General features: G+C 47.5%; 1 protein-coding gene across 1 annotated transcript in view; it reads left to right on the top strand.

Moving 5' to 3' along the window:
* The window catches only part of LOC143986803 (uncharacterized), a 93,646-nt gene that overhangs the window by 52,051 nt on the left and 15,742 nt on the right, over window positions 1-25,853 (top strand). Inside the window, exons 9-12 of the mRNA XM_077485210.1 lie at window positions 2,569-2,685; window positions 18,897-18,974; window positions 20,649-20,735; window positions 23,516-23,642. Coding sequence (XP_077341336.1) covers window positions 2,569-2,685; window positions 18,897-18,974; window positions 20,649-20,735; window positions 23,516-23,642 — 409 coding nt within the window. The remainder of the gene's footprint in view (window positions 1-2,568; window positions 2,686-18,896; window positions 18,975-20,648; window positions 20,736-23,515; window positions 23,643-25,853) is intronic.

Below are 25,853 nucleotides of genomic sequence, written 5' to 3'. Positions count from 1 at the left end.
AGTAACCCCCAGAGAATGAATAAAGTGCCACCCATCAGTGCCCACAGTGCCACCTATCAGTGCCCACAGTGCCATACATCAGTGCCCACAATCTGCCTCAACATTGCTGCACCTCAGTGCCACATATCCATGCCCATCAATGTCATCTACCAGTGCCCAGCAGTGCCACCTATCAGTGCCCATCAGTCCCATCTATCAGTGGTACCTATCAGTGCCCCTTAGTGCCACCCATCCGTGCCACCTATCAGTGCCGCCTTATCTGTGCCCATCAGTACTGCCTTATCTGTGCCTATTGGTGCCACCTTATCTGTGCCTATTAGTGTCGCCTTAACTGTGCCTATCAGTGCCCACCAGTGCCGCCTCATCAGCGCATTTCAATGAAGGAGAAAAATGACCTGTTTGCAAAATTTTATAACAAACTATTAACCACTTCAATACAGGGCACTTAAACACCTTCCTGCCCAGACCAATTTTGAGCTTTCAGCGCTGTCGCACTTTGAATGACAATTGCGCGGTCATGCTACACTGTACCCAAATGACATTTTTATCATTTTTTTCCCACAAATAGAGCTTTCTTTTGGTGGTATTTGATCACCTCTACGGTTTTTATTTTTTGCGCTACAAATAAAAAAATACAGAAAATTTTGAAAAAAAAAATGTTTTTTTTTGTTTCAGTTTCAAAACTTTGTAAATAAGTACGTTTTCTCCTTCACTGATGGGCACTGATGGGGCTACACTGATGGGCACTGATGGGCACCAATGTGGCACCAATGAAGTGGCACTGATGGGCGACATGGATGGGCGACACGGACGGACACTGATAGGTGGCACAAATTGGCACTGATAGCTGGCACGGATGGGCATGGATAGGCGGCACAGGTGGGCATGGATAGGCGGCACAGGTGGGCATGGATAGGCGGCACAGGTGGGCATAGATAGGCGGTACAGGTGGGCACTCATAGGCGGCACAGGTGGGCACTCATAGGCGGCACAGGTGGGCACTCATAGGCGGCACAGGTGGGCACTCAGGCGGCACAGGTGGGCACTCATAGGCGGCACAGGTGGGCACTCATAGGCGGCATCGGTGTTATAGTAATGGATGCCAATCAGTGCCAAACAATAATGCATGCCAATCAGTGATGCCCATTGTGGCCACTGATTGGCATCCATTATGGGCACTGATTGGCACCCATTGTGCTGACTGGCACCCTGGTGGTCTAGGGAGGATTATGGGTTTTTATTACCTTTTCCCTGGTGGTCTAGTGGTGTCCCTGGTGGTCCAGTGTGGGCATCCTCGGGGGGGCTGTGCTGATAATCGATCAGCACAGACCCCCCCTGTCAGAGGAGCAGCCGATCGGCTCTCCTCTACTCGCGTCTGACAGACGCGAGTGAGGGAAAGCCGATCACCGGCTCTTCCCATTTACACTGTGATCAGCCGTGATTGGACACGGCTGATCACATGGTAAAGAGTCTCCGTCGGAGACTCTTTACCGAGATCGTAGTTGCCGGGTGTCAGACTGACACCCCGCAACAACGATCGCCGCGATGCGCGCCCCCGGGGCGCGCAGCGGCTCATAATCCTAATCACGTCATATGACGTCCGGTTAGGATTATGAAACCACTTTGCCGCCGTCAATTTGTAATAGGGCGGGCGGCAAGTGGTTAAACATGATTTTTTTTTTTTTTTGCATCTTTTTTTGTTTGTTTAGCAAAAAATAAAACTCCCAACTGTAATTAAATACCACCAAAAGAAAGCTCTATTTGTGGGAAAAAAAATGATAAAAATGTCATTTGGGTACAGTGTTGTATGACCGCGCAATTGTCATTCAAAGTGCATCAGCGCTGAAAGCTGAAAATTGGTCTGGGCAGGAGGGGGGTTTAAGTGCACAGTAAGCAAGTGGTTAAGTAATGACTAGACCAAGGTTCTAGGCTCCCAGTTGGAGACGACTCCACCCTCCGGCCTGGAGGTCTGGGCATGGGAGTCGGGGGCTTCACCTAGGAGAGAGAGGTGGGAGCCAGTGTAGAATAAGGCTACTTGCTGTACACCCGGAGGTGCTGAGCGCCCGGTCTGTGGGTGACAGACCAAGGCCCTAAAATGTAAGGCCTGAGCTGAAGAGCTGCGTCTACAAGCCAGGACGGCTGAAAATCATGTACTTTGGTAGCAGGACTGAAATACTGAATACCCCTGAGAGGGGATCTTCTGTGTTTGTTTTGAACTTTCTTTTATATAAAAGTGGGCAAAACCAGCCCTGAAACAGATAAAAGTGAGTGGTGGTGTCCTTAAAGAGATACACTTGGAGTGAACCCCTCATAATGGGGACATCAGGTGTACAGACCCAGGAATGCAGGAAAGGGATGGTGGGAACCTCTTATAATGGTCACAGTAGGTGTACATACCTCAGAACTTAGCACAAAGGTGGTGGGAACCCCTCATAACATGCAGGTGTGCAGGGATCTCATCACAAGAGTCTTCAAAGTCTGTCAGGGGGTTTGCCTCTCCGGCATCCACCAAACACTGAATTAGCAGTTTTAGGTGAACTAACCCTTTTTTAAGATCCTCCCTCAAAGTGCTTATATGAGAAGCTTCAGATGGGAGCTGCTCTGCTCCGATTCCCTGCCTGCAGAGATGTCCAAGGCAGTAACAACTCCCATAGTGTAGCTGAAAATGTCTGCGAGGAATGGGAGGTGAGTGTGGCCCCTTCTGCCTCAGGCTCCTCACACAGATGTATTGCTCATGATGTTTACTTTTACATAGATTAGAATATTTTACAGAGGGTGACCCGGGGCTGGGCTCAGACTGCACCCAACAAGCCCAATATGGCAGCATTGCCAGTACAACTTGTATCTCAAGACGTCTTTAGTAAATCAAGTGCTACTGGACTGTGGCCTAAAAGTAAGCCACTTGGCTTGTGTCTAATGCCACGTACACACGACCGGACTTTTCAAGGGGCTAGGTCCGACGGTCTTTCCGACGGACTTTCGGCTGAGTTCCGACAGACTTTCCGAATGAACGGACTTGGCAACACACAATCACACCAAAGTCCCACAGATTCGAACGTGATGATGTACAACCGGACTAGAATAAGGAAGTTCATAGCCAGTAGCCAATAGTTGCCCCAGCGTCGGTTTTTGTCCGTCGAACTAGCATACACACAAACGGATTTCTCGGTCCGGCGGAGTTCCGGTGGAAAGATTTAAAACATGTTCTATTTCTAAAGTCCGCCAGATTTTTGGCAAGAAAAGGTCCGATGGATCCCACACACGATCAAATTGTCCGACAGACTCATTCCGTCGGACCTTTGCTCTCAAAAAGTCTGGTCGTGTGTACGTGGCATTAGAGTCCATGCCCATCGTGTAACTACAGCTCTACAAGAATGGTGCCTGGCACAATGGGTGGTGGAACGGCCTTTTGGCTGACTTCATGCATCTTGACTTGGACCTTCAGCTGATGGTTGATACTGAAGCTGTGAGGACAGTGGCTACATTTGTATAGCCGCTCCCCGCTGTGACTCTGGAGGTGGATCTTTACCGTGTAGGCCTTGGTGAAGCTTTTCTCGCACACCTCACACTTGTATGATAGGAAAAGGGGGAAGGCAGTTTCTTGCCCCCCCCCCTTTCCTCATGGGAGAGCGGCGGGAGCATCTGTTTCACGTTCACCCTAGGGAGACTAATGCTCTCAGGGAGAACAGCTGTAGGTCACATGTATTGTAGAGGGGTACAGGTGACCCCTCTTGAGACATGTGAAAATCTGGTTTAAACCAGTCAGTACCGGGCTAAGTCAGGGCTATAAAAAGGGGGTTTCGTCAAGGGGGCTCATTCGCCTCAGAAGAGGAGCTGACGTGTTCTCTCCTGGGGTTCTTTCCCCTGAACAAACAGTCTCTTCTGAGGCCGGAAGATGAGTCTCCTTCGGCGGCTGATCGAGCAGGCTGGTGAGGATGGCGGGGAAGCCTGGATTCGCCAGTGCTTAGACTTACCCCGCTCTGCGTGTCAAGAGGCTCCGGGGGGAGCTGCAACTACCGGCAGTTATCCTGGTCCATCATCGGCAGGCGAAGAGTAGCAAGTCGTCAGAGCCCGGGAGCCCACACGGCACCAGGAGGGAGTTGATGCCAAAGCTATGGAGGAGGAGCCGAACCGACGCCATGGAAGTGCCACCCCCGCTCGTCTGAATGTAGCGGCGAAGAGGAAGTGCATTCCGTGTCGTGGCTACTCCTCTTCCCCACCGCGCTCTACCGTACCTAAAAGAGCTGGTCCTTCTCAGGACCGTACCAGAGGAGTGGCGGGCAGGGTTCGTAGTGTGGCGGCCGGCCAGAATGACGGAGCTCGGCGGAGAAGAGGAGCGTCCAGTGATGAAGCGGTAGGCATATCCGAGCGCGGTATAAGAGGCCGGAAGGTGGAGCGGAATCGTTGGAACAAGCTTCATCTCAGCAAGTACAGCCGTCTCCTAGGTAACAGGAAGCGCCACCAATTAACGAAGCAGGGCCTGCTGTCGGGCCTGCTATAATACCACCTGCAAATGATTCTCCCATTGTCCAGCAGCCAGGTGTGAATGAGTCTTCAACTAACCTTTTACTTACCAATGTAGCGGAGATGTTATCTAGATTGACTAAAGATTTGACTGAAGTTAAAAAGGAAGTAAACTCTCCCACTCTGATGCTTCTCTTCATTTAGTCCATTATAATAAGTAATTATCAAATTATAGCCACTGTAATCCAGCCCAAATCGCATATTACTTACTGTTTAAAGAAACTTTAAAAAACTTGTTTCCAAGGATTAGGCAGCGCCATCTTAAATATTGTTTTCTGAGTCTACAGTGGAGTGTATTTCCGCCCTTACATGGAGCACTTCCTGTACAGTTAACCAAGCCTCCTTCTCAATCCAACATTTCTATGGCAACCCTTCTCCGTTCATAGCTGACTTGTTTTATTTCATAGTATTTACTTGTGCTGATGTCTAATGTTTCCCTTTGTCAGTCTTATCAGCTTCAGCTGATAAGACTTCAGTAATGACCAAGTTTACACTGCATGTCATATTCCTGATAACAGATAGATAAGCACATGGAGAGTGTAAGGAGATATGTACATGTGGTGTTCATTAGGGTTTTTTATGCTGATTTACATGGGACAAAGTTGTGGGGGAGGGTTTACAACCACTTTAACCACTTGCCGCCCGCCATATAGCAAAATGACGGTGGCAAAGTGGTTGTAATATCCTGACCGGACGTCATATGACGTGATCAGGATATTAAGCCGCTGCGCGCCCCCAGGGTCGCGCATCACGGCGATCGTTGTTGCGGGGTGTCAGTCTGACGCCCGGCAACTACGATCTCGGTAGAGTCCCCGACTGAGACTCTTTACCACGTGATCAGCCGTGTCCAATCACGGCTGATCACAGTGTAAATAGGAAGAGCCGGTGATTGGCTCTCCTCTACTCACGTCTGACAGACGCGAGTGAGGAAAAGCCAATCGGCTGCTCCTCTGACAAGGGGGGTCTGTGCTGATCGATTATCAGCACAGCCCCCCCCCCCCCCGAGGATGCCCACACTGGACCACCAGGGACGCCACCAGACCACCAGGAGATGCCCAGCACCAGGTATGCCCCCTAGACCACCAGGGATGCCAGCCAGTGCCCATAATGAATGCCAATCAGTGCCCATAATGGATGCCAATCAGTGCCCACAATGGGCATCACTGATTGGCATGCATTATTGTTTGGCACTGATTAGCATCCATCCCCACAAAACTTTAAATTACAATGCCGCCTATCAGTGCCCATCCTAGCCGCCTATCAGTGCCCATCCTAGCCGCCTATCAGTGCCTATCCATGCCCATCCGTGCCGCCTATCCATGCCGCCCATCCATGCCAATCCATGCCACCTATCCATGACCATCCGTGCCACCTATCAGTGCCTATTTGTGCCACCTCTCAGTATCGCATATCAGTGCCACCTATCAGTGCCACTTCATTATTGCCACCTCATTGGTGCCCATCAGTGCGGCCTTATCAGTGCCCATCAGTGAAGGAGAAAACTTGCTTATTTACAAAGTTTTGTAACCGAAACAAAAAAACATGTTTTTTTTTTTTTTTTCAAGATTTTCGGTCTTTTTTTTTTTTTTGTTTAGCAGAAAATAAAAACCGTAGAGGTGATCAAATACCACCAAAAGAAAGCTCTATTTGTGGGAACAAAATGATAAAAATTTCATTTGGGTACAGAGTAGCATGACCGCGCAATTATCATTCAAAGTGTGACAGCGCTGAAAGCTCAAAATTGGTCTGGGCAGGAAGGTGTATAAGTGCCCGGTATTGAAGTGGTTAATAGTTCTGTTAATCAGCCTGTACAAAATTGTGCTGTTTTACCTACTGATATTTCAGCTATTGGCGTTTGGTCGCCATCTAGTGGTGTTTCTACTAATTGCGTCCAAGCTCCTCCAATTTCTTCAAATCTAGGTGTAGCGGCCACAACCTTTGCTGTGGGACCTTGACTTATTGGGCTTACAGGTTACCTTCTCGTGGCCTGCTCTTCCACGTCTAGGGGTTCCCAGGGTTGATACCCAACAACTCGAACGCTGACACAGATGAAATCCTCTTTCAAAGGTTTTATTTTGCAATATTAACTCCCAAACAACAGTCTCTTTGGGAAGAGAGGGCACGGGGTGAAGAACTCAGGCACTTTGAACTGCAGGTCTAGCAAAGTCTCTAATTCCACTAAGAGAGTAGCCACTCGCAGCTGGGTACTTCAAGGCTGAACAGATCTCTAGCCAGAGATCATGGCAGTCAGCACATTGACTCAAAACTTCAAACAGTCCTATGAATGTGTACAAGTTGTAACTAAGGGTGAACAGGAACCTTTTTCCTCAGTACCTGGAACGTTCCCCGCCTCCTCAATGGTGCTGAAAAACGTGAATTCATCAGTGTCTTTCCCAACTCAGTAACCAGGCACTTCTCAGGATGCCACTTGTCGGACCTCCTCCGAAGAGTCCTCCCTTCCACGAGCTGTGATGCCTCTCCAAGCCGAGAGCACACCCGGACACCTTGAATCCTCCCTCAGTTACTGCGCCTCGGACCAGCCGGTTCCGAGACTCGGGAACAGACCGATCCCTACCCCAGACCAGACGGGTCTATCAGGGGCCACGACAGGAACATGTTGCGGGATGTCGGACATGCTGTGACCGGGACCCCTCACGGGGCTACCCTGGTCCTGGAACCTGAACAGAAAACACGGGTCTCACGAACTCCTCTCCTTTAAACACGTGACCCACACATCTAAGACCCCTTTCACACTGGGGTGTTTTTCAGGCGCTCTAGCATTAAAAAAAAGCGCCTGTGAAGCGCTTGAAAGAAGCCTCATCTGCAATCCCAATGTAAAAGCCAGAGTGCTTTAAGAGCCCTTTCACAATGTCAGCGCCCGGAAAATGTTCGTAAAGTGCCGCTTAAACTAGCAGCGCTTTACCAGCGTTTTTCGAGCGCTATTGGGGCACTTTTAACCCCCGCTAGTGGCCAAATAAAGGGTTAAAAGCGCCAACAAAGCGCTGCTGCCAAAATCACTTTTCAGGCATTTTGCAGGCGCTTCCCGTTGATTTCAATGGGAAGGGGCGCTTTAGGAGCCGTGTATTCACCACTCCAAAAGCACTGCAAAGAAGCTGCTTGCAGGACTTTTTTTGACGCCCTGCCAGCGCAGCACCTCAGTGTGAAAGCACTTTTACATTAGGATTGCAGTTGCGGCTTCTTTCAAGCACTTTACAGGCGCTTTTTTTTACCGCTAAAGTGCCTGGAAAAACACCCCAGTGTGAAAGGGGTCTTATGTACCCCTTCCCAGACTCCCCAACAGAGCCTGGCACTCCCACTGATTGGTTCCCAGAAGACTGATACCTAAAACGTCCAACCAGGCCTGGTTCTAGCCTGTCATGTGCACCTCACTGCTCACATGACCAGGCAGAACTTCCAACACAGCCCGGCCAGACTGATGTCAAGGCCAACCTACATAATTAACCCTCAGAACTCCACTAATGTTCTGAGTAATATATAGCACAGTATATAGGGTGCAGTGGTTTACAGAGAATACAGCACAGTATATAAGGTGCAGTGGTTTACAGAGTATGTAATATATAGCACAATATATAGGGTACAGTGGTATATAGAGTATGTAGTATATAGGGTGCAGTGGTATACAGAGTATGTAATATACAGCACAGTATATAGGGTGCAGCAGTATACAGAGTATTTAATATACAGAGTATGTAATACAATTGTACTGTAATTGTGTTGTCTCCCCTATACATTGTAAAGTGCTGCGTAAACTGTTGGCGCTATATAAATCGTTATTAATAATAATAATATATAGCACAGTATATAGGGTGCTGCAGTATACAGAGTATATAATATATAGTACAGTATATAGGGTGCAGTGATATACAGAGTAAGTAATATATAGCACAGTATAAAGAGTGCAGTAGTATAGAGTATGTAATATATAGCACAGTATAACATTTGCGGTAGTATATAGAGTATGTAATATATATCACAGTATATAGTGTACAGTGGTGTACAGAGTATACAACACAGTAGATAGGGTGCAGTGGTATACAGAGTATGTAACATATAGCACAGTATAAAGGGTGCATTGGTATACAGAGAATGTAATATATAGCACAGTATATAGGGAGTAATGGTATACAGAGTATAATATCTAGCACATTATATAGGGTGCAGTGGTATACAGAGTATACAGCACAGTATATAGGTGCATAGTTAAATAGAGTATGTAATATATAACACAGTATAAAGGATAGAGTATTATATAGAGTATGTAATATATAGCACAGTATATAGGGTGCAGTAGTATACAGAGCATGTAATATATAGCACAGAATATAGGGTGCAGTGGTATTGAATATGTAATATATAACACAGTATAAAGGATAGAGTATTATATAGAGTATGTAATACATAGCACAGTATATAGGTGCAGTGGTATACAGAGTATGCAATATATAGCACAGTATATAGGGTGCAGTGGTATAAAAAGTATATAATAGGGTGCACGGGTGTACAGAGTATTCAGCACAGTATATAGGGTGCAGTGGTATACAGAGTATGCAATATATAGCACAGTATATAAGGTGCAGTAGTATATAGAGTATGTAAGATATAGCACACGATATAGGTTGCAGTGGTATACAGAGTATGTCATATATAGCACAGTATATAGTGTGCAGTGGTTTACAGAGTATGTAATATATAGCACAGTATATAGGGTACAGTGGTATACAGAATATACAGCACAGTGTGTAGGTGCAGAGGTATATAGAGTATGTAATATATAGCACAGTATATAGGGTGCAGTGGTATAGAGTATGTAATATGTAGCACAGTATATAGGATGCAGTAGTATATAGAGTATGTACACATCTGCACCCTATATACTGTGCTATATGTTACAGAGTATGTAATATATAGCACAGCATATAGGGTGCAGTGGTATACAGAGTATGTAATGTATAACACAGCATATAGGGTGCAGTGGTATAGAGTATGTAATATATAGCACAGTATGTAGGGTACAGTGGTATAGAGTAGGTAATATATAGCACAGTATATATGTGCAGTAATATACAGAGTATGTTATATATAGCACCGTATATATGGTGCCGTGGTGTACAGAGTATATAGCACAGTATATAGGGCGCAGTGGTATACAGAGTATGTAATATATAGCACAGTATATAGGTTGCAGTGTTGTACAGAGTATACAGCACAGTATATAGGGTGCAGTGGTATACAGAATATGGAGCATATTATGTAGGTGTAGAGGTATATAGCGTATGTAATATATAGCACAATATATAGGGTGCAGTGGTGTACGGATTATGTAATATATAGCACAGTATATAGGGTGCAGTGGTATTGCGTATTTAATATAATATATAGCACAGTATAAGGGTGCAGTAGTATATAGAGTATGTAATATATAGCACAGTACATAGGGTGCAGTGGTGTGCAGAGTATACAGCACAGTATATAGGGTGCAGTGGTATAGAGTATGTAATATATTGCACAGTATATAGGGTGCAGTGGTACAGATTATAGAATATATAGGGTGCAGTGGTACAGAGTATGGAATATATAGCGCAGTATATAGGGTGGAGTGGTACAGAGTATGTAATATATTGCACAGTATATAGGGTGCAGTGGTACAGAGTATGGAATATACAGCGCAGTATATAGGGTGCAGTGGTACAGAGTATGGAATATATAGCGCAGTATATAGGGTGGAGTGGTACAGAGTATGTAATATATTGCACAGTATATAGGGTGCAGTGGTACAGAGTATGGAATATACAGCACAGTATATAGGGTGCAGTGGTGTGCAGAGTATACAGCACAGGTTGTAGAGTTGTGTGAGAGAAGGCTGGAGGGGAGGGGGAGGAGTCATACATGACAAACCCCCTGGTAGAGCATTCGGGGACAGACCATCTCTGAGAGAATATCGGGTAACTCTGGCCGAGAGCATGCTGGGAGATATATCTGAGGTGACGTCACTCCTCCGCTCTGTCCTGGACTCTGAAGGGAGAATGTTTGGACAAGAACCTGCGGGAAGTGACGTCAGGAGCCATCCCTTGTCTGGTCTCCGGGAAGATGGCTACCTGTTCTGTTCTTATACACGACCTCCATCAACGGCACATCGTAGTACGGACGATTCATAGGCGCATGCACAGATGGTACGGCAAGAAAGGAGCTACGCATGCGCAGTTCAGGATTTTGAGCTGGTGGTCTAGATTCTGAGTTCGGAGAATCCACCGGTAACCCCAAGGCCCCGCCCACTTAGGTAGGTCATGTGCTGTGATAGCGAAAGGCTGCCTGATCCTGGGCGCAGGAGGGAGACGGATAAATGATGCAGTGAGGGAGCGCCTGGATACTCTACTCTGCGCTGTGCTTTGTGGAAGATTGATCCCTCCGTCTGTGTGGATGAATACATTGGGGGTGCTAACACCAACTGGGGGGCAACACCTGATTGAGGGTGACTGTTCCTCCTTCCCTGTGCTACAAAGTGCATTGAAGGGTTCTGCAGGGGCGGGATCACTCTATATGAGCCTGCCCCTATGAATTGGGGTTGCCACCTGTCCAGGATTTGGGGGCAGCTCACAGAGAGGGGAGGCGGACACAGGAGCACAGAGGAGAGCAGATAGAAGGCTGCTGATGATGGAGACAGCTAAACTGACCACGGTGTTCGGTCTCAGCTGCTTTCATACACCGTGGTCAGTTTACATAGGGAAGGCTAGAAACTGGCAGAATCAGCCAGGTTTTTTTTAGGTGTTACAGGGGGGCCAACTGACACAGGACACCCTCTGTGTCATATAACATGTTTTAAAGGTGCAGGGGCCATTTTTTTTTTCTGAGTTAACAAACGCTTTAAGGTGACGGGAGAATTGGAGAAGATAGTGAGAGTGTGGGGGGAGGGGGAGTCTGCAGCCCAATCACAGCTGATGGGTATTTCCCAAGCCTGCAAATATCCCCCAATCACTCAGTCCAGATAATGTGAAATAAATGAATGAGCGGTCATGTAATCCTGTGTTAGTCTACACCTCTGATTGTACAGACTCAGAGCCTGGATAACACGGGGAGACATGAATGGTCATACATTACCTTCACATCATCTGGGTATACAGAGTGCTAGGGGCTGGGTTATATAGATATGTACTTACATTTTATAACAGTAGGTTGAGTAGTACTGGTGTATGATTTATTGTTGTATATAGCAGTGGTTGAGCATAGTCGCTTGTTTTGATTATAGACTTGACTGTCTGACCACTTGTCAGCCCCTAACTCCCCCCAGCTTGCATCACCCCCCAGGCCACTTCATACATCCAGCTGACGGACATCACACCAATCTGCTTCTTACCCCCCAGCTGAAGGACATCATTCCATGATCACTCTGCAGTCCTCTCCTGTACATGCTGCCCCCGTCATTCCCTCCGCACTCCTCTCCTGTACATGCTGCCCCCGTCATTCCCTCCGCACTCCTCTCCTGTACATGCTGCCCCCGTCATTCCCTCCGCACTCCTCTCCTGTACATACTGTCCCCTGTCATTCCCTCCACACTCCTCTCCTGTACATACTGTCTCCTGTCATTCCCTCCGCACTCCTCTCCTGTACATACTGCCATCCCGTCATTCCCTCCGCACTCCTCTCCTGTACATACTGTCTCCCGTCATTCCCTCCGCACTCCTCTCCTGTACATACTGTCTCCCGTCATTCCCTCCGCACTCCTCTCCTGTACATACTGTCTCCCGTCATTCCCTCCGCACTCCTCTCCTGTACATACTGTCTCCTGTCATTCCCTCCGCACTCCTCTCCTGTACATACTGTCTCCCGTCATTCCCTCCACACTCCTCTCCTGTACATGCTGCCCCCGTCATTCCCTCCGCACTCCTCTCCTGTACATGCTGCCCCCGTCATTCCCTCCGCACTCCTCTCCTGTACATACTGTCCCCTGTCATTCCCTCCACACTCCTCTCCTGTACATACTGTCTCCTGTCATTCCCTCCGCACTCCTCTCCTGTACATACTGCCATCCCGTCATTCCCTCCGCACTCCTCTCCTGTACATACTGCCATCCCGTCATTCCCTCCGCACTCCTCTCCTGTACATACTGTCTCCCGTCATTCCCTCCGCACTCCTCTCCTGTACATACTGTCTCCCGTCATTCCCTCCGCACTCCTCTCCTGTACATACTGTCTCCCGTCATTCCCTCCGCACTCCTCTCCTGTACATACTGTCTCCCGTCATTCCCTCCGCACTCCTCTCCTGTACATACTGTCTCCCGTCATTCCCTCCGCACTCCTCTCCTGTACATACTGTCTCCCGTCATTCCCTCCACACTCCTCTCCTGTACATGCTGCCCCCGTCATTCCCTCCGCACTCCTCTCCTGTACATACTGTCTCCTGTCATTCCCTCCGCACTCCTCTCCTGTACATACTGCCATCCCGTCATTCCCTCCGCACTCCTCTCCTGTACATACTGCCATCCCGTCATTCCCTCCGCACTCCTCTCCTGTACATACTGTCTCCCGTCATTCCCTCCGCACTCCTCTCCTGTACATACTGTCTCCCGTCATTCCCTCCGCACTCCTCTCCTGTACATACTGTCTCCCGTCATTCCCTCCGCACTCCTCTCCTGTACATACTGTCTCCCGTCATTCCCTCCGCACTCCTCTCCTGTACATACTGTCTCCCGTCATTCCCTCCACACTCCTCTCCTGTACATGCTGCCCCCGTCATTCCCTCCGCACTCCTCTCCTGTACATGCTGCCCCCGTCATTCCCTCCGCACTCCTCTCCTGTACATACTGTCCCCTGTCATTCCCTCCACACTCCTCTCCTGTACATACTGTCTCCTGTCATTCCCTCCGCACTCCTCTCCTGTACATACTGCCATCCCGTCATTCCCTCCGCACTCCTCTCCTGTACATACTGCCATCCCGTCATTCCCTCCGCACTCCTCTCCTGTACATACTGTCTCCCGTCATTCCCTCCGCACTCCTCTCCTGTACATACTGTCTCCCGTCATTCCCTCCGCACTCCTCTCCTGTACATACTGTCTCCCGTCATTCCCTCCGCACTCCTCTCCTGTACATACTGTCTCCTGTCATTCCCTCCGCACTCCTCTCCTGTACATACTGTCTCCCGTCATTCCCTCCACACTCCTCTCCTGTACATACTGTCTCCCGTCATTCCCTCCGCACTCCTGTACATACTGTCTCCCGTCATTCCCTCCGCACTCCTCTCCTGTACGAACTACCCCCATCATACCCTCAGAACTCCTCTACTGTACATATTGCCCCGTCATACTCTCCGCACTCCTTCCCTGTACATACTGCCCCCCGTTGTACCCTCCGCACTCTTCTCCTGTACATACTGTCTCCCCTCATTCCCTCCGCACTCCTCTCCTGTACGAACTACCCCCATCATACCCTCAGAACTCCTCTCCTGTACATACTGTCTCCCGTCATTCCCTCCGCACTCCTCTCCTGTACATACTGCCCCCCCCCCCCGTCAGTCACTCCTCTCCTATACATACTGTCTCCCGTTATTCCCTCCGCACTCCCCTCCTGTACATGCTGCCCTGTCATACCCTCCACACTCCCTTCCTGTACATGCTGCCCTGTCATTCCCTCCGCACTCCTCTCCTGTACATACTGTCCCCCCCCCCCCCCCGTCAGTCACTCCTCTCCTGTACATACTGTCTCCCGTTACTCCCTCCGCACTCCCCTCCTGTACATGCTGCCCTGTCATACCCTCCACACTCCCTTCCTGTACATGCTGCCCTGTCATTCCCTCCGCACTCCTCTCCTGTACGAACTACCCCCATCATACCCTCAGAACTCCTCTACTGTACGTATTGCCCCGTCATATTCTCCGCACTCCTTCCCTGTACATACTGTCTCCCGTCGTACCCTCCGCATTCTTCTCCTGTAGAGCTGCACAATTAATCGTTAAAAAAAATCATAATCTCGATTCAACCCCCCTGACGATCTCTATTGCAAAGTTTGTCAATTCTTTCATATAATAAGTGGAGAAACGTATCATCTCACTCAGCTGTCAAAAGAAAACATCCAGGCAGTCTGCCAAGTTTTTAACATGAAACATTGTAACTGACCCTTCTTCCTTCTTGGATCAAAGGGATAAACTTCTGTGTGTAAAGAAAAAAAAAACAGGCAGTCCAACAGCGTGTAAAGGCAGGAAGTTTAACCACTTAAAGTCTAAATGTTATTCTGACACTTGTTTCTTAAGTTAAAATCAATATTTTTTGCTAGAAAATTACTTGGAGCCCTCAAACATTATATATATTTTAGCAGAGACCCTAGGGAATAAAATGGCAATTGCTGCAATATGTTATGTCACACTGTATTTGCCCAGCGATCTTTCATACACAATTTTTTGGGAAAAATATGCTTCAATGAATAAAAAACAACAAAAAAAAAAAACCTAAACAGTAAAGTTAGCCCATTTTTTTTTTTTTTTTTTTTTTTTTTGTTTTAATGTGAAAGGTGATGTTACTCCCAGAGAATCGTGATCTATCTCCTAAGCAAAAAAAAATTGTGATTCTCATTTTAGCCAGAATTGTGCAGCTCTACCCTCCTGTACATACTGCCATCCCATCCATCATTCCCTCTGTACTCCTCTCCTGTACATACTGCCATCCTGTCATTCCCTCTGTACTCCTCTCCTGTACATACTGCCATCCTGTCATTCCCTCTGCACTCCTCTCCTGTACATATTACCATCCCGTCATTCCATCTGCACTCCTCTCCTGTACATACTGCCATCCCGTCATTCCCTCTGCACTCCTCTCCTGTACATACTGCCATCCTGTCATTCCCTCTGCACTCCTCTCCTGTACATACTGCCATCCCGTCATTCCCTCTGCACTCCTCTCCTGTACATACTGCCATCCCGTCATTCCCTCTGTACTCCTCTCCTGTACATACTGCCATCCTGTCATTCCCTCTGTACTCCTCTCCTGTACATACTGCCATCCTGTCATTCCCTCTGCACTCCTCTCCTGTACATATTACCATCCCGTCATTCCATCTGCACTCCTCTCCTGTACATACTGCCATCCCGTCATTCCCTCTGCACTCCTCTCCTGTACATACTGCCATCCTGTCATTCCCTCTGCACTCTTCTCCTGTACATACTGCCATCCCGTCATTCCCTCTGCACTCCTCTCCTGTACATACTGCCATCCTGTCATTCCCTCTGCACTCCTCTCCTGTACATATTGCCATCCCGTCATTCCCTCTGCACTCCTCTCCTGTACATACTGTCATTCCCTCTGCACTCCTCTCCTGTACATACTGCCATCCTGTCATTCCCTCTGCACTCCTCTCCTGTACATACTGCCATCCTGTCATTCCCTCTGCACTCCTCTCCTGTACATACTGCCATCCCGTCATTCCCTCTGTACTCCTCTCCTGTACATACTGCCATCCTGTCATTCCCTCTGCACTCCTCTCCTGTACATACTGCCATCCCGTCATTCCCTCCGCACTCCTCTCCTGTACATACTGCCATCCCGTCATTCCCTCCGCACTCCTCTCCTGTACATACTGCCATCCTGTCATTCCCTCTGCACTCCTCTCCTGTACATATTGCCATCCCGTCATTCCCTCTGCACTCCTCTCCTGTACATACTGTCATTCCCTCTGCACTCCTCTCCTGTACATACTGCCATCCTGTCATTCCCTCTGCACTCCTCTCCTGTACATACTGCCATCCTGTCATTCCCTCTGCACTCCTCTCCTGTACATACTGCCATCCTGTCATTCCCTCTGCACTCCTCTCCTGTACATACTGCCATCCCGTCATTCCCTCTGTACTCCTCTCCTGTACATACTGCCATCCTGTCATTCCCTCTGCACTCCTCTCCTGTACATACTGCCATCCCGTCATTCCCTCCGCACTCCTCTCCTGTACATACTGCCATCCCGTCATTCCCTCCGCACTCCTCTCCTGTACATACTGCCATCCTGTCATTCCCTCTGCACTCCTCTCCTGTACATACTGCCAACCCGTCATTCCCTTTGCACTCCTCTCCTGTACATACTGCCATCCCGTCATTCCCTCTGCACTCCTCTCCTGTACATACTGCCATCCCGTCATTTCCTCTGTACTACTCTCCTGTACATACTGTCAACCCGTCATTCCCTCTGCACTCCTCTCCTGTACATACTGTCAACCCGTCATTCCCTCTGCACTCCTCTCCTGTACATACGACCCCCGTCACACCCTCCCCACAAAGGATGTGAACCTTGGCACCCCAGATGTTTTTTTGAACTACATTTCCTATAATGCTCTTGCACTCTGCAGTGTCATTGAGAATCATGGGAAATGTAGTTCCAAAACATCTGGGGTGCCAAGATTCGCCATCACTGGTATCCATCCCCAGCCACACAACCATTCTTATCTAATAACCTATTGAATGTGTTCTGCAGGGGAGGCATCTGTCTATTGGAACCGGTGCATCCGAGCTCCTACCTCCTGTGCAATGCCTGGTGAGCCTCAAGAACACAGCACTCAGCCTGTGAAGTCTCTGTAAACCTCTATATAGTCCATGCACAAAGGAGAAAGGCCGGTGCCATGAAAGTCTGCAAAAACATTGTTTTTTATTATGGCATGTCAACAACATTTAAAAAGAAAGCCAGCGCGTTTCGACCATCAGGCCTTAATCATGGCTAACAAATAATTTACACAAAACAGCAGGACGAACTCTATATACATCCCTGGCCACACAACCATTCTTATACAATAGCCTATTGAATGTGTTCTGCATGGGCGTGCTCTGTCCTATACAGTACCTTCCTGGCCACACAACCATTCTCATATAATAGCCTATTGAATGTGTTCTGCATGGGCATGCTCTGTCATATACATTCCTGGCCACACAACTATTATATAATAGCCTACTAAATGTGTTCTGCATGGGCAGGCTCTGTCTATATACAGTACATTCCTGGCCACACAACTATTCTTTTATATAATAACCTATTAAATGTGTTCTGCAGGGGCGGGCTCTATCTATATACATCAATGGCCACACAACCATTCTTGTTTTCAGATATTTTATTTAACCAAAAGAAGGCAGTAACCATGTCAACAGGACATCATACTTATTGAGCTGTACACCATAATACAGTAAATGGAATCCAAGCATGTGAATGGTCCAATCAATGATGGATATATCAAATTGATCTAAAACTCTGCATCCCCTTCCCAGGAGCCTTATATGGTGCAAGTCTGTAATAGCCTTTCAGGAGCGGGCTCAATCTATACATGCTTGGCCACACAACCATTTCTGTAGATTGGCCCATGAAGGCGTTCTGTGGGGGTGGGCACAGTCTCAATGCTCTGTAATCATGCATGCTCTGTTGGGCCACACAACCATGGAAGTGACCACAAAGAGGCTGCAGGAGATCAAAGGCAACACTAAAGCAGAATTCCAGTCAAATGAGAAAAATAAAAAATGAAGTAGCCCATTCAAGAGGAAGTAAACCCTGATGGGTTTACTTCCTCTTTGATTCCCTGCAAAGGTAAAGCATAATGGACTACTCTGCATCGCATAGTAGTCCATTATGTGTCACTTACCTGACACAGGAGCCAGCGAAGTCACCGCTGTCCCCTGTAGTTCCGAGCGTCCATCTTCTTGGTGGGTCGCTGTGATTCGCTGGAGCAGCAATGATGTCACTCCCGCGCATGCGCACGGGAGCCGACGCGATCTGTGGCTTACCCAGTGCATGCGCCGTAGACAGCTGTGGCTGTCTTCAGGTAAATATCTCCTAAACCGTATAGGTTAAGGAGATATTTCTTGGACCTACAGGTAAGCCTTAATCTAGGCTTACCTGTAGGTCAAAGTGGTTTGTAAGGGTTTACAACCACTTTAAAAATATAATAATAAATCAGCTGCAATATTGCCCTTCAGTCCAGAGATTTCCCCTGCATTGCTTTATTTCTACCACCAGATTGCCTTAGCCTGATGGCCAACCTTATTCAACCCACTTCCTCTGAGCCCATGCCACTTGGACGCACCCCTAACCTGCAACTGGACAGTGAAAGGAGAAGAAGCACAGCGATGAGCTCATCTCTCTGCCACTCTGCTCTCTTCTATCAGCATGCTTTATTGTCAGAACATGAACTGATTAACTCCTTGTGCTGCTTGCTCCTCTGACACACCAGCCCCACTGTACAAGGACTGTAATAGGTTGATACCGGGTCATATTCAGTTACACTGCTTGCATTTAATAATGTATATGGATGCTTTATTGATTACAGAACGGCATTAATTCATGTCCTTTATATTTAATCAGAGATCCACTTTAATTATTGCATCCCACTGTGCTTTAGGTGGCGCCAGCGCCTTCTGGGGAAAGTCCAGAGAAGAGGCTGTGGGTTTGGAGACTCGGGATGAACGCCTGCCAGCGGGTAGGTTACCTGATGCCATAATGTTAGAGAGTGTTTTAGTGCCCGCCACCCCACAGGTGCCCGACAGGTAGCGGACCCAGCGGGCTGCACACAGAGTGCCATTGGGATAGTGTGCTGGCTGCGAGCCACCCGCTGGGCACCAGCATAAGGCCATTGGCCATTGTAGCTGAGTATGCCTGTGTATGCTGGTGTACAGGGTGCAGTAGAAGGGAGTATGTAATGTACAACATAGCATAGAGAGTGCCGTGATCAGGAGTATAGAACATAGGGTGCAGTGGTAATAAATATGTAATATATAGGGTGTATAGGTAAGGAGTATGTGATAGATATCTATCTGTCTAATAAATAAAAATAAATAATATATATATATATATATAATATATTATTCTCACAGGATATAAGGTTCATGTAATGTACAACATAGTGTATAGAGTACAGTGGTAAGGAGTATGTAATATACAGCATAGTGTACAGGGTGTGGTGGTATAGATTATGTAATATACAACATACCAGATAGGTGTATTGATAAGGAGTATGTGATGTACAACAAAGCATATAGGGTGTAGTGGTAAGGAGTATTTAAAGTGTAATTTCAGCTTTGCAGAAAATCTTCCCGGATCACACACACTGTAATAAACATGGAGAGACCTGAACACCTATCACAGTATATACAGAGAAGGAACTCCCCCTGTGTGAGACAGACATGCACCCTCCCTTGACTCGTGTGGAGGGAGAACAGCCTGGCAGGACATGCAGGGACAGAGAAGAGGCTGCATATATATAGGCCCATTGAATGCATTCCGCAGGGGTGGGCTCAGTCTATATTTCCTGGGCTACACCACCATTCCTGTGTAATGGCCTACTAAAGATGTTCTGCAGGGGCGGGCTCAGGCTATACATCCTGGGCCAGACTACCATTCTTGTATATTGGTCCATTGAATGTGTTCCGCTGGGGCGGGCTTAGTCTATATGTCCTGAGCTACACAACCATTCTTGTGTAATGGCCCTCTAAAGATGTGAAGGAATGTGTTCTGCAGGGGCGGACTCAGGCTATACATCCTGGGTCACACTACCATTCTTGTATAATGGCCCAATGAAGGTGTTCTGTGGGGGCAGGCTCTGTCTGAACAATATGTACACATGCACGCCCTGCTGGGCCACAGTCGTGGAAGTGGCTGCATAGAGGCTGAGATGCAGCACTAAAGCAAAATTCCAATCAAATAAGAAAAAAAAAATACATTACCCATTATAGATAAAATAATAAAAACGGCTTTTGCTACAATATTGCTCTTTAGTCCAGAGATTTCCCTGCAGTGCTTTATTTCTACCATTAGATGGCCCCAGTCAGATGGCCAGCATCATCAGGTCCTCTGGACCCACCCTCAGCCTGCAACTGGACAGTGAACAGAGAAGCGGCACAGTGATGAGCTCATCTCTCTGTCACTCTGCTCTCTCCTTCTATTAGCATGCTTCCTGTCAGCACATGAAGTGATTGGCTACTTGTGCTGTTTCTTCCTCTGACACTCCAGCCCTGCTATGCAAGGCTGCAATAGGCTGATACCGGGTCATTTAATTACTTGCATTTGAAAAATATATTAATAGATGTATTACTGATTAAAGAGCAGCATTCATGTATCCTTCATATCTGACCAGAATTCTCCCTCTGTGCTTTAGGTGACGCCAATAGCAGATCCGGCTTATGGGGAAGTGCCAGAGAAGAACCTATGGGGGCGGAGACTCAGGATGAACGCCTCCCAGCGGGTAGGTTGCCTGGTGCGATAGAGATAATTTCTGCGCCCGCCACCTCACAGGTGCCCAACAGGGAGTGGACTTAGCCCAGGATCCAGCGGGTTGCACACTGAGAGGCGGGGGGCAGTGTGCTACCTGGGAGCCACCAGCGTAAGGTCATTGGCTGTCCTAGCTGAGTGTGGTGCAGTCACAAAATTCATTCAGTCTCTATGGGCACTTTAGGGCTAGGTTCACAAGTTTGAAAAGCAATTTGTTGTGAATCGCGTTTCAGAGGGCAGGTAAGGCGTGGCTTCCAGGCATTCCGGAGGCGATCCTACTGCCTCCTGAATGCGTTTTTTTTTTTTTTTTTTTTTTTTTTTTTTAACCACTTCTGTAGGATTTAAAAAATGTTGTCGGCACCTTTTTTTTTTTTTTTTTTTTTTATGCATTCTGCACGCATAGTGCAGCCTATTGAAATCAATGGCCTAAAAAAATTGCTTGTGCTCAGTCGCACCTCCTGGCCAGGCGTTTTATTTCAGTGGGCTGCCCAATGCATGTGCAAAAAAAAGGTGTCAGCACAATCTTTAAAATCGTCCTAAATTCTATTCCTCATTAAAGTGGTCAAAGCCGCTAATTAGCCTCTGGATCGCTTTCAGATTCGCTTTCCCCCGGCGCTCACCCGTGTTTCTCAGGCTTGCCACTTATACCGGCGAGCCCAGTAAAGGAACTGACCATTCAAGCAGCTGGTCACAGAGATGAACAGAGACCACATAGTCTCTGATCCCCTCTATGATCTAGGAGGACTGAGGCAACATGACGTCACTTCCGATCTAGGGTGGACTTAAACTATTTATTTTTTTATTAATTTTTTTAAGCAAAAGATACATTTTTTTTTTTTTTATCTTTTGCTATCAAAGGTAGAATAAAGATTTGGGGTCTTATAGACCACAGATAACTCCATAAAGAAGACCTGTCAACCCTTATTTATTTCTATTACAAGGGATATTTGCATTCCTTGTGATAGGAATAACAGCGATTTAAAAAAATATGATGTATATGAGGAAAAAACAAAATTAAACTGGCATGCTTAACCACTTGCTTACTTGGCACTTAAACCCCCTCTCCTGCCTAGACCAATTTTCAGCTTTCAGCGCTGTCGCACTTTGAATGACAATTGCGCCGTCATGCTGCGCTGTACTGTGTACACTGTAAGACAGAAATTTTTGAAGAAAAAAAAGTTTCATAGTTTGTTATAAAATTTTTCAAACGGGTAATTTTTCTCCTTCACTGATATTCGCTGATGAGGCTGTACTGATGGGCTGTACTGATGGGCACAGATAAGATGGCACTGTTAAGACGGCACTGGGTGGCACTGGAAGGTGGTATTGATAGGCAACACTGGTGATGATGCACTGGCGATTTATAGGTGACACTAATGGGTGACACTGTGGGCACTGGTAGGTGACGCTGGTGGACACAGAAGCCTCTCCACAATCAGGACCAATGTCCCTCTCGCAGCCCCGGTGATCGGCTTTTTTTTTTCTCCTCGCGCTACCAGCGTGAGGAAAAAAATAGCTGATTACCGGCTCCGTTTACAAAACAGACAGCTGTCATTGGCTGATATCTAATCACGTGGTAAGGGGTTGGGTTCGACCCCTTACTCCGATCTGTGATCAGCTGAGTCTCATAGAATCTCTGATCACAGAGCGCGCCGCTCTGCAAATTATGTCCGCGCTGCAGCCGTCTTTTGAATAAAAAAAAAAAAAAAATATATATATATATATATATATATATATATATATATATATATATATATATATATATATATATATATATATATATATATTATATAATATAGAAATAAATTTTCCTTGTAAAAAAAAATACCGATTTTTACTTGTAAAACGTAAAAGTGCCAGAAAAGGCTTGGTCTTCAAGTTAAAGAATAACTCCACTTTTGTTGAGGGGTAAAATCGCAATAAGCGTCTATTGATTTAGCGTTTACAAAATAGGGGAAACATTTATGGACTTCTATTTTTTTTTTTTTATAAATGTTTTTACTAGTAATGGCGATGGTCTGTGATATAAAATATATGTGTGTGTGTGTGTGTGTGTGTGTGTGTGTGTGTGTGTATGTAATATATATATAATATATATACTTCCTTTTATTTTTTTTATTTTTTTTTATTATTATTAATACATATTTTTTTTTTTTTTTTTTGGAGACTGCGCCATTGCAGCAGACAAATATGACCCCAAGTGACACTTTTTTTGGGGACCGGGGACATTATTACATAGATCAGTACTATAAAAAAAATTCACCGATCAATGTATAAATGACACTGGCAGGGAAGGGGTTAACACGAGGGGGCGATCAAGGGGTTAACTGTGTTCCCTGTGTGTGTTCCAACTGTAGGGGATGGGCTCACTGGGACAACACAGAGATCGCTGTTCCTGATCACTTGAGAACAGCAGATCTCCATGTTGTCCACTGACAGAACAGGGATCTGCCTGGTTTACATAGCCAGATCCCCGTTCTGCCTCTCTATGGAGTGAACGCAGGTGGGTGGCGGAGATCGAGTCCGCTGGACCCGCACACATATCGGGCGGCACGTGCGCGCCCACAGTATCTATTGCATGAAACGACGTACAGGTATGTAGTTTTTGCGCAATGGGGCCGACCTGGCGCAGTCTATGTACTGTGGCTGGTTGGTAAGTGGTTAAGCCATACACTATACAATCTTCTTTAGAGCAGCAATGCATCAGTAGGATGTTGTTCTCCCTGATTATTATCCCTTGTCTATGTCTCGCAGGCGGCGGTGCAGTTTGTGGATGTGGCGGCCTCGTTCTCGGAGGAGGAGTGGGAGCGGCTGGAGGAGTGGAAGCGGGATCTGTATGGGAATGTGATACGGGACATACATGGCGTGATGTTAGATCTCGGTGAGTACAAGGCGAAGGTGTGAGAGATAGTACACACAGAGGATGAGTGCACAGGACCCCGAGTGTCTTTTTTTTGGGGGGGGGGCAGCACACGATAAGGCAGATGAGACCAGGAAGCAGAGGGAAAACAGAACTACAAGTCCCAGCCATCTCAGTTCCCAGATCACAACACAAAGCCAATACAGTACTACAAGTCTCAGCCATCTCAGTTCCCAGATCACAACACGCAGCCAATACAGAACTACAAGTCCCAGCCATCTCAGTTCCCAGATCACAACACACAGCCAATACAGAACTACAAGTCGCAGCCATCTCAGTGTCCAGGTAGCAGCACACAGCCAATATAGAACTACAAGTCCCAGCCATCTCAGTTCCCAGATCACAACACAAAGCCAATACAGAACTACAAGTCCCAGCCATCTCAGTTCCCAGATCACAACACAAAGCCAATACAGAACTACAAGTCTCAGCCATCTCAGTGTCCAGATCACAACACAAAGCCAATACAGTACTACAAGTCTCAGCCATCTCAGTTCCCAGATCACAACACACAGCCAATACAGAACTAAAAGTCCCAGCCATCTCAGTGTCCAGGTAGCAGCATGCAGTCAACATAGAACTACAATTCCCAGCAATCTCAGTGTCTGGATAGCAGCACACAGTCATCATAGAACTACAAGTCTCAGAAGCTGCTTCTTTAAAGTGGTTCTTAAATCAAAATGCTGTTAGCCTTTAGGCATTCCTTGCATGAAGTTAAAAAATGCCCCACGAGCTCTCCCTCCCCCGCTACTGTTCTCTGCCTCCTCTCACTGAGCCCACACTGCTCTCTCTTCCTGGTGTCACAGGGGACACAGGCAGCAGTGGAAGAGCTGTCAGTCAAGTCCTGTGAGGAGAGAATTGGGGGCGTGGCCTAGCTGCATTGTGTGCCTTTGGATGCACACAGCCCAGCTATGGGGGCGTGTGCGCCCTTGGGTGGTCCCAGCTTGCTGAGGGGGTCCTCGGAGGAGAGGAGGAGCAGGCAGCGCTGGAAGTGGACTCCAGAAGAGGAGGTAAGGGAGTGCAATGTGCAATATCATTGCACAGAGCAGTTGAGTAGAACATCTTTTTTATTTTAAGACAAAAAAAAAGTTCTTCCTGTGCTTATCACTGGAGTAATTTCTGCTACAACATACCAGTCCTGTGTTCAGAGAAGAGAGTGAGAATATACTCAGTCAGAGGTACAAAGTATATAGAATCCTGTGTCTCTGAACCCCCTGTGTGCACAGGACCCATCCATCCTCCATGCAGATGAGACTGATTTACACACTGACTAGTCATGTCATGTAATATTCCTTGTATAGAGAATGCTGGTTTTACTTTACACTCTGAAGCTGGCCATACACTGCTTAAAAGTCGGCTGGTTCAGCAGAGGCCAGCGGAATTTCCATCTGTGTGAGGCTATCCCCGATTGACTTCTGTCATAGGGACATTGGAGAATATTTCTTTATCAGAGGCTGCAGCCAATTGATTACAGCCTCTGATCAGTGTATTCTGACTAGATGGAGGAATCTGAATAAAAACAAACTTAAGCAGTGTATGGCCAGCTGATGCCGCGTACACACGTAGCAGACTATCTGGCAGACTTTCCGCCGGACTTTCCGAACGAGCTACTTGCCCACACACGACACTTTTTCAGCGGACTAATACAGCATACTAAGTCCGCCGGACTATCCGCCGTACTTTTGAAATGAACGGACTCACCCACACACGCTGAGAAAAGTCCGCTCATTTTGAGCGCGTCTCCAGGTAGCCGGGGCCAGCGAAGGAGGTGTTGCTGGCCCCGTCACCTGGTATGGACTTAAAGGGGAATCCCTACTCCAAAAATCGGCGTGGGGGTTCCCCCAGGTCCATATCAGACCCTTATCCGAGCACGCTACCCGGCCGGCCAGGAAAGGGGGTGGGGACGAGCGAGCGCCCCCCCCCCCCTCCTGAGCCGTACAAGGCCGCGTGCCCTCAACATAGGGGTTGCCTTGGGGAAGGGGAGGCCGCGCGCCCCCCCCCCACCCTAAAGCACCTTGTCCCCATGTTGATGAGGACAAGAGCCTCTTCCCGACAACCCTGGCCGTTGGTTGTCGGGGTCTGCGGGCGGGGGGCTTATCGGAATCCGGGAGCCCCCTTTAATTAGGGGACCCCCGGATACCGGCCCCCCACCCTATGTAAATGAGTATGGGG

This window comes from Lithobates pipiens, unplaced genomic scaffold, assembly GCF_037356315.1.
Source record: "Lithobates pipiens isolate NorthernLeopardFrog02 unplaced genomic scaffold, aLitPip1_a1.2 Scaffold_18, whole genome shotgun sequence".
Lineage (NCBI taxonomy): Eukaryota > Metazoa > Chordata > Amphibia > Anura > Ranidae > Lithobates > Lithobates pipiens.
The sequence above is the reverse complement of the archived record's forward strand: the minus strand, read 5'-3'. Positions and strand labels throughout refer to the sequence as shown.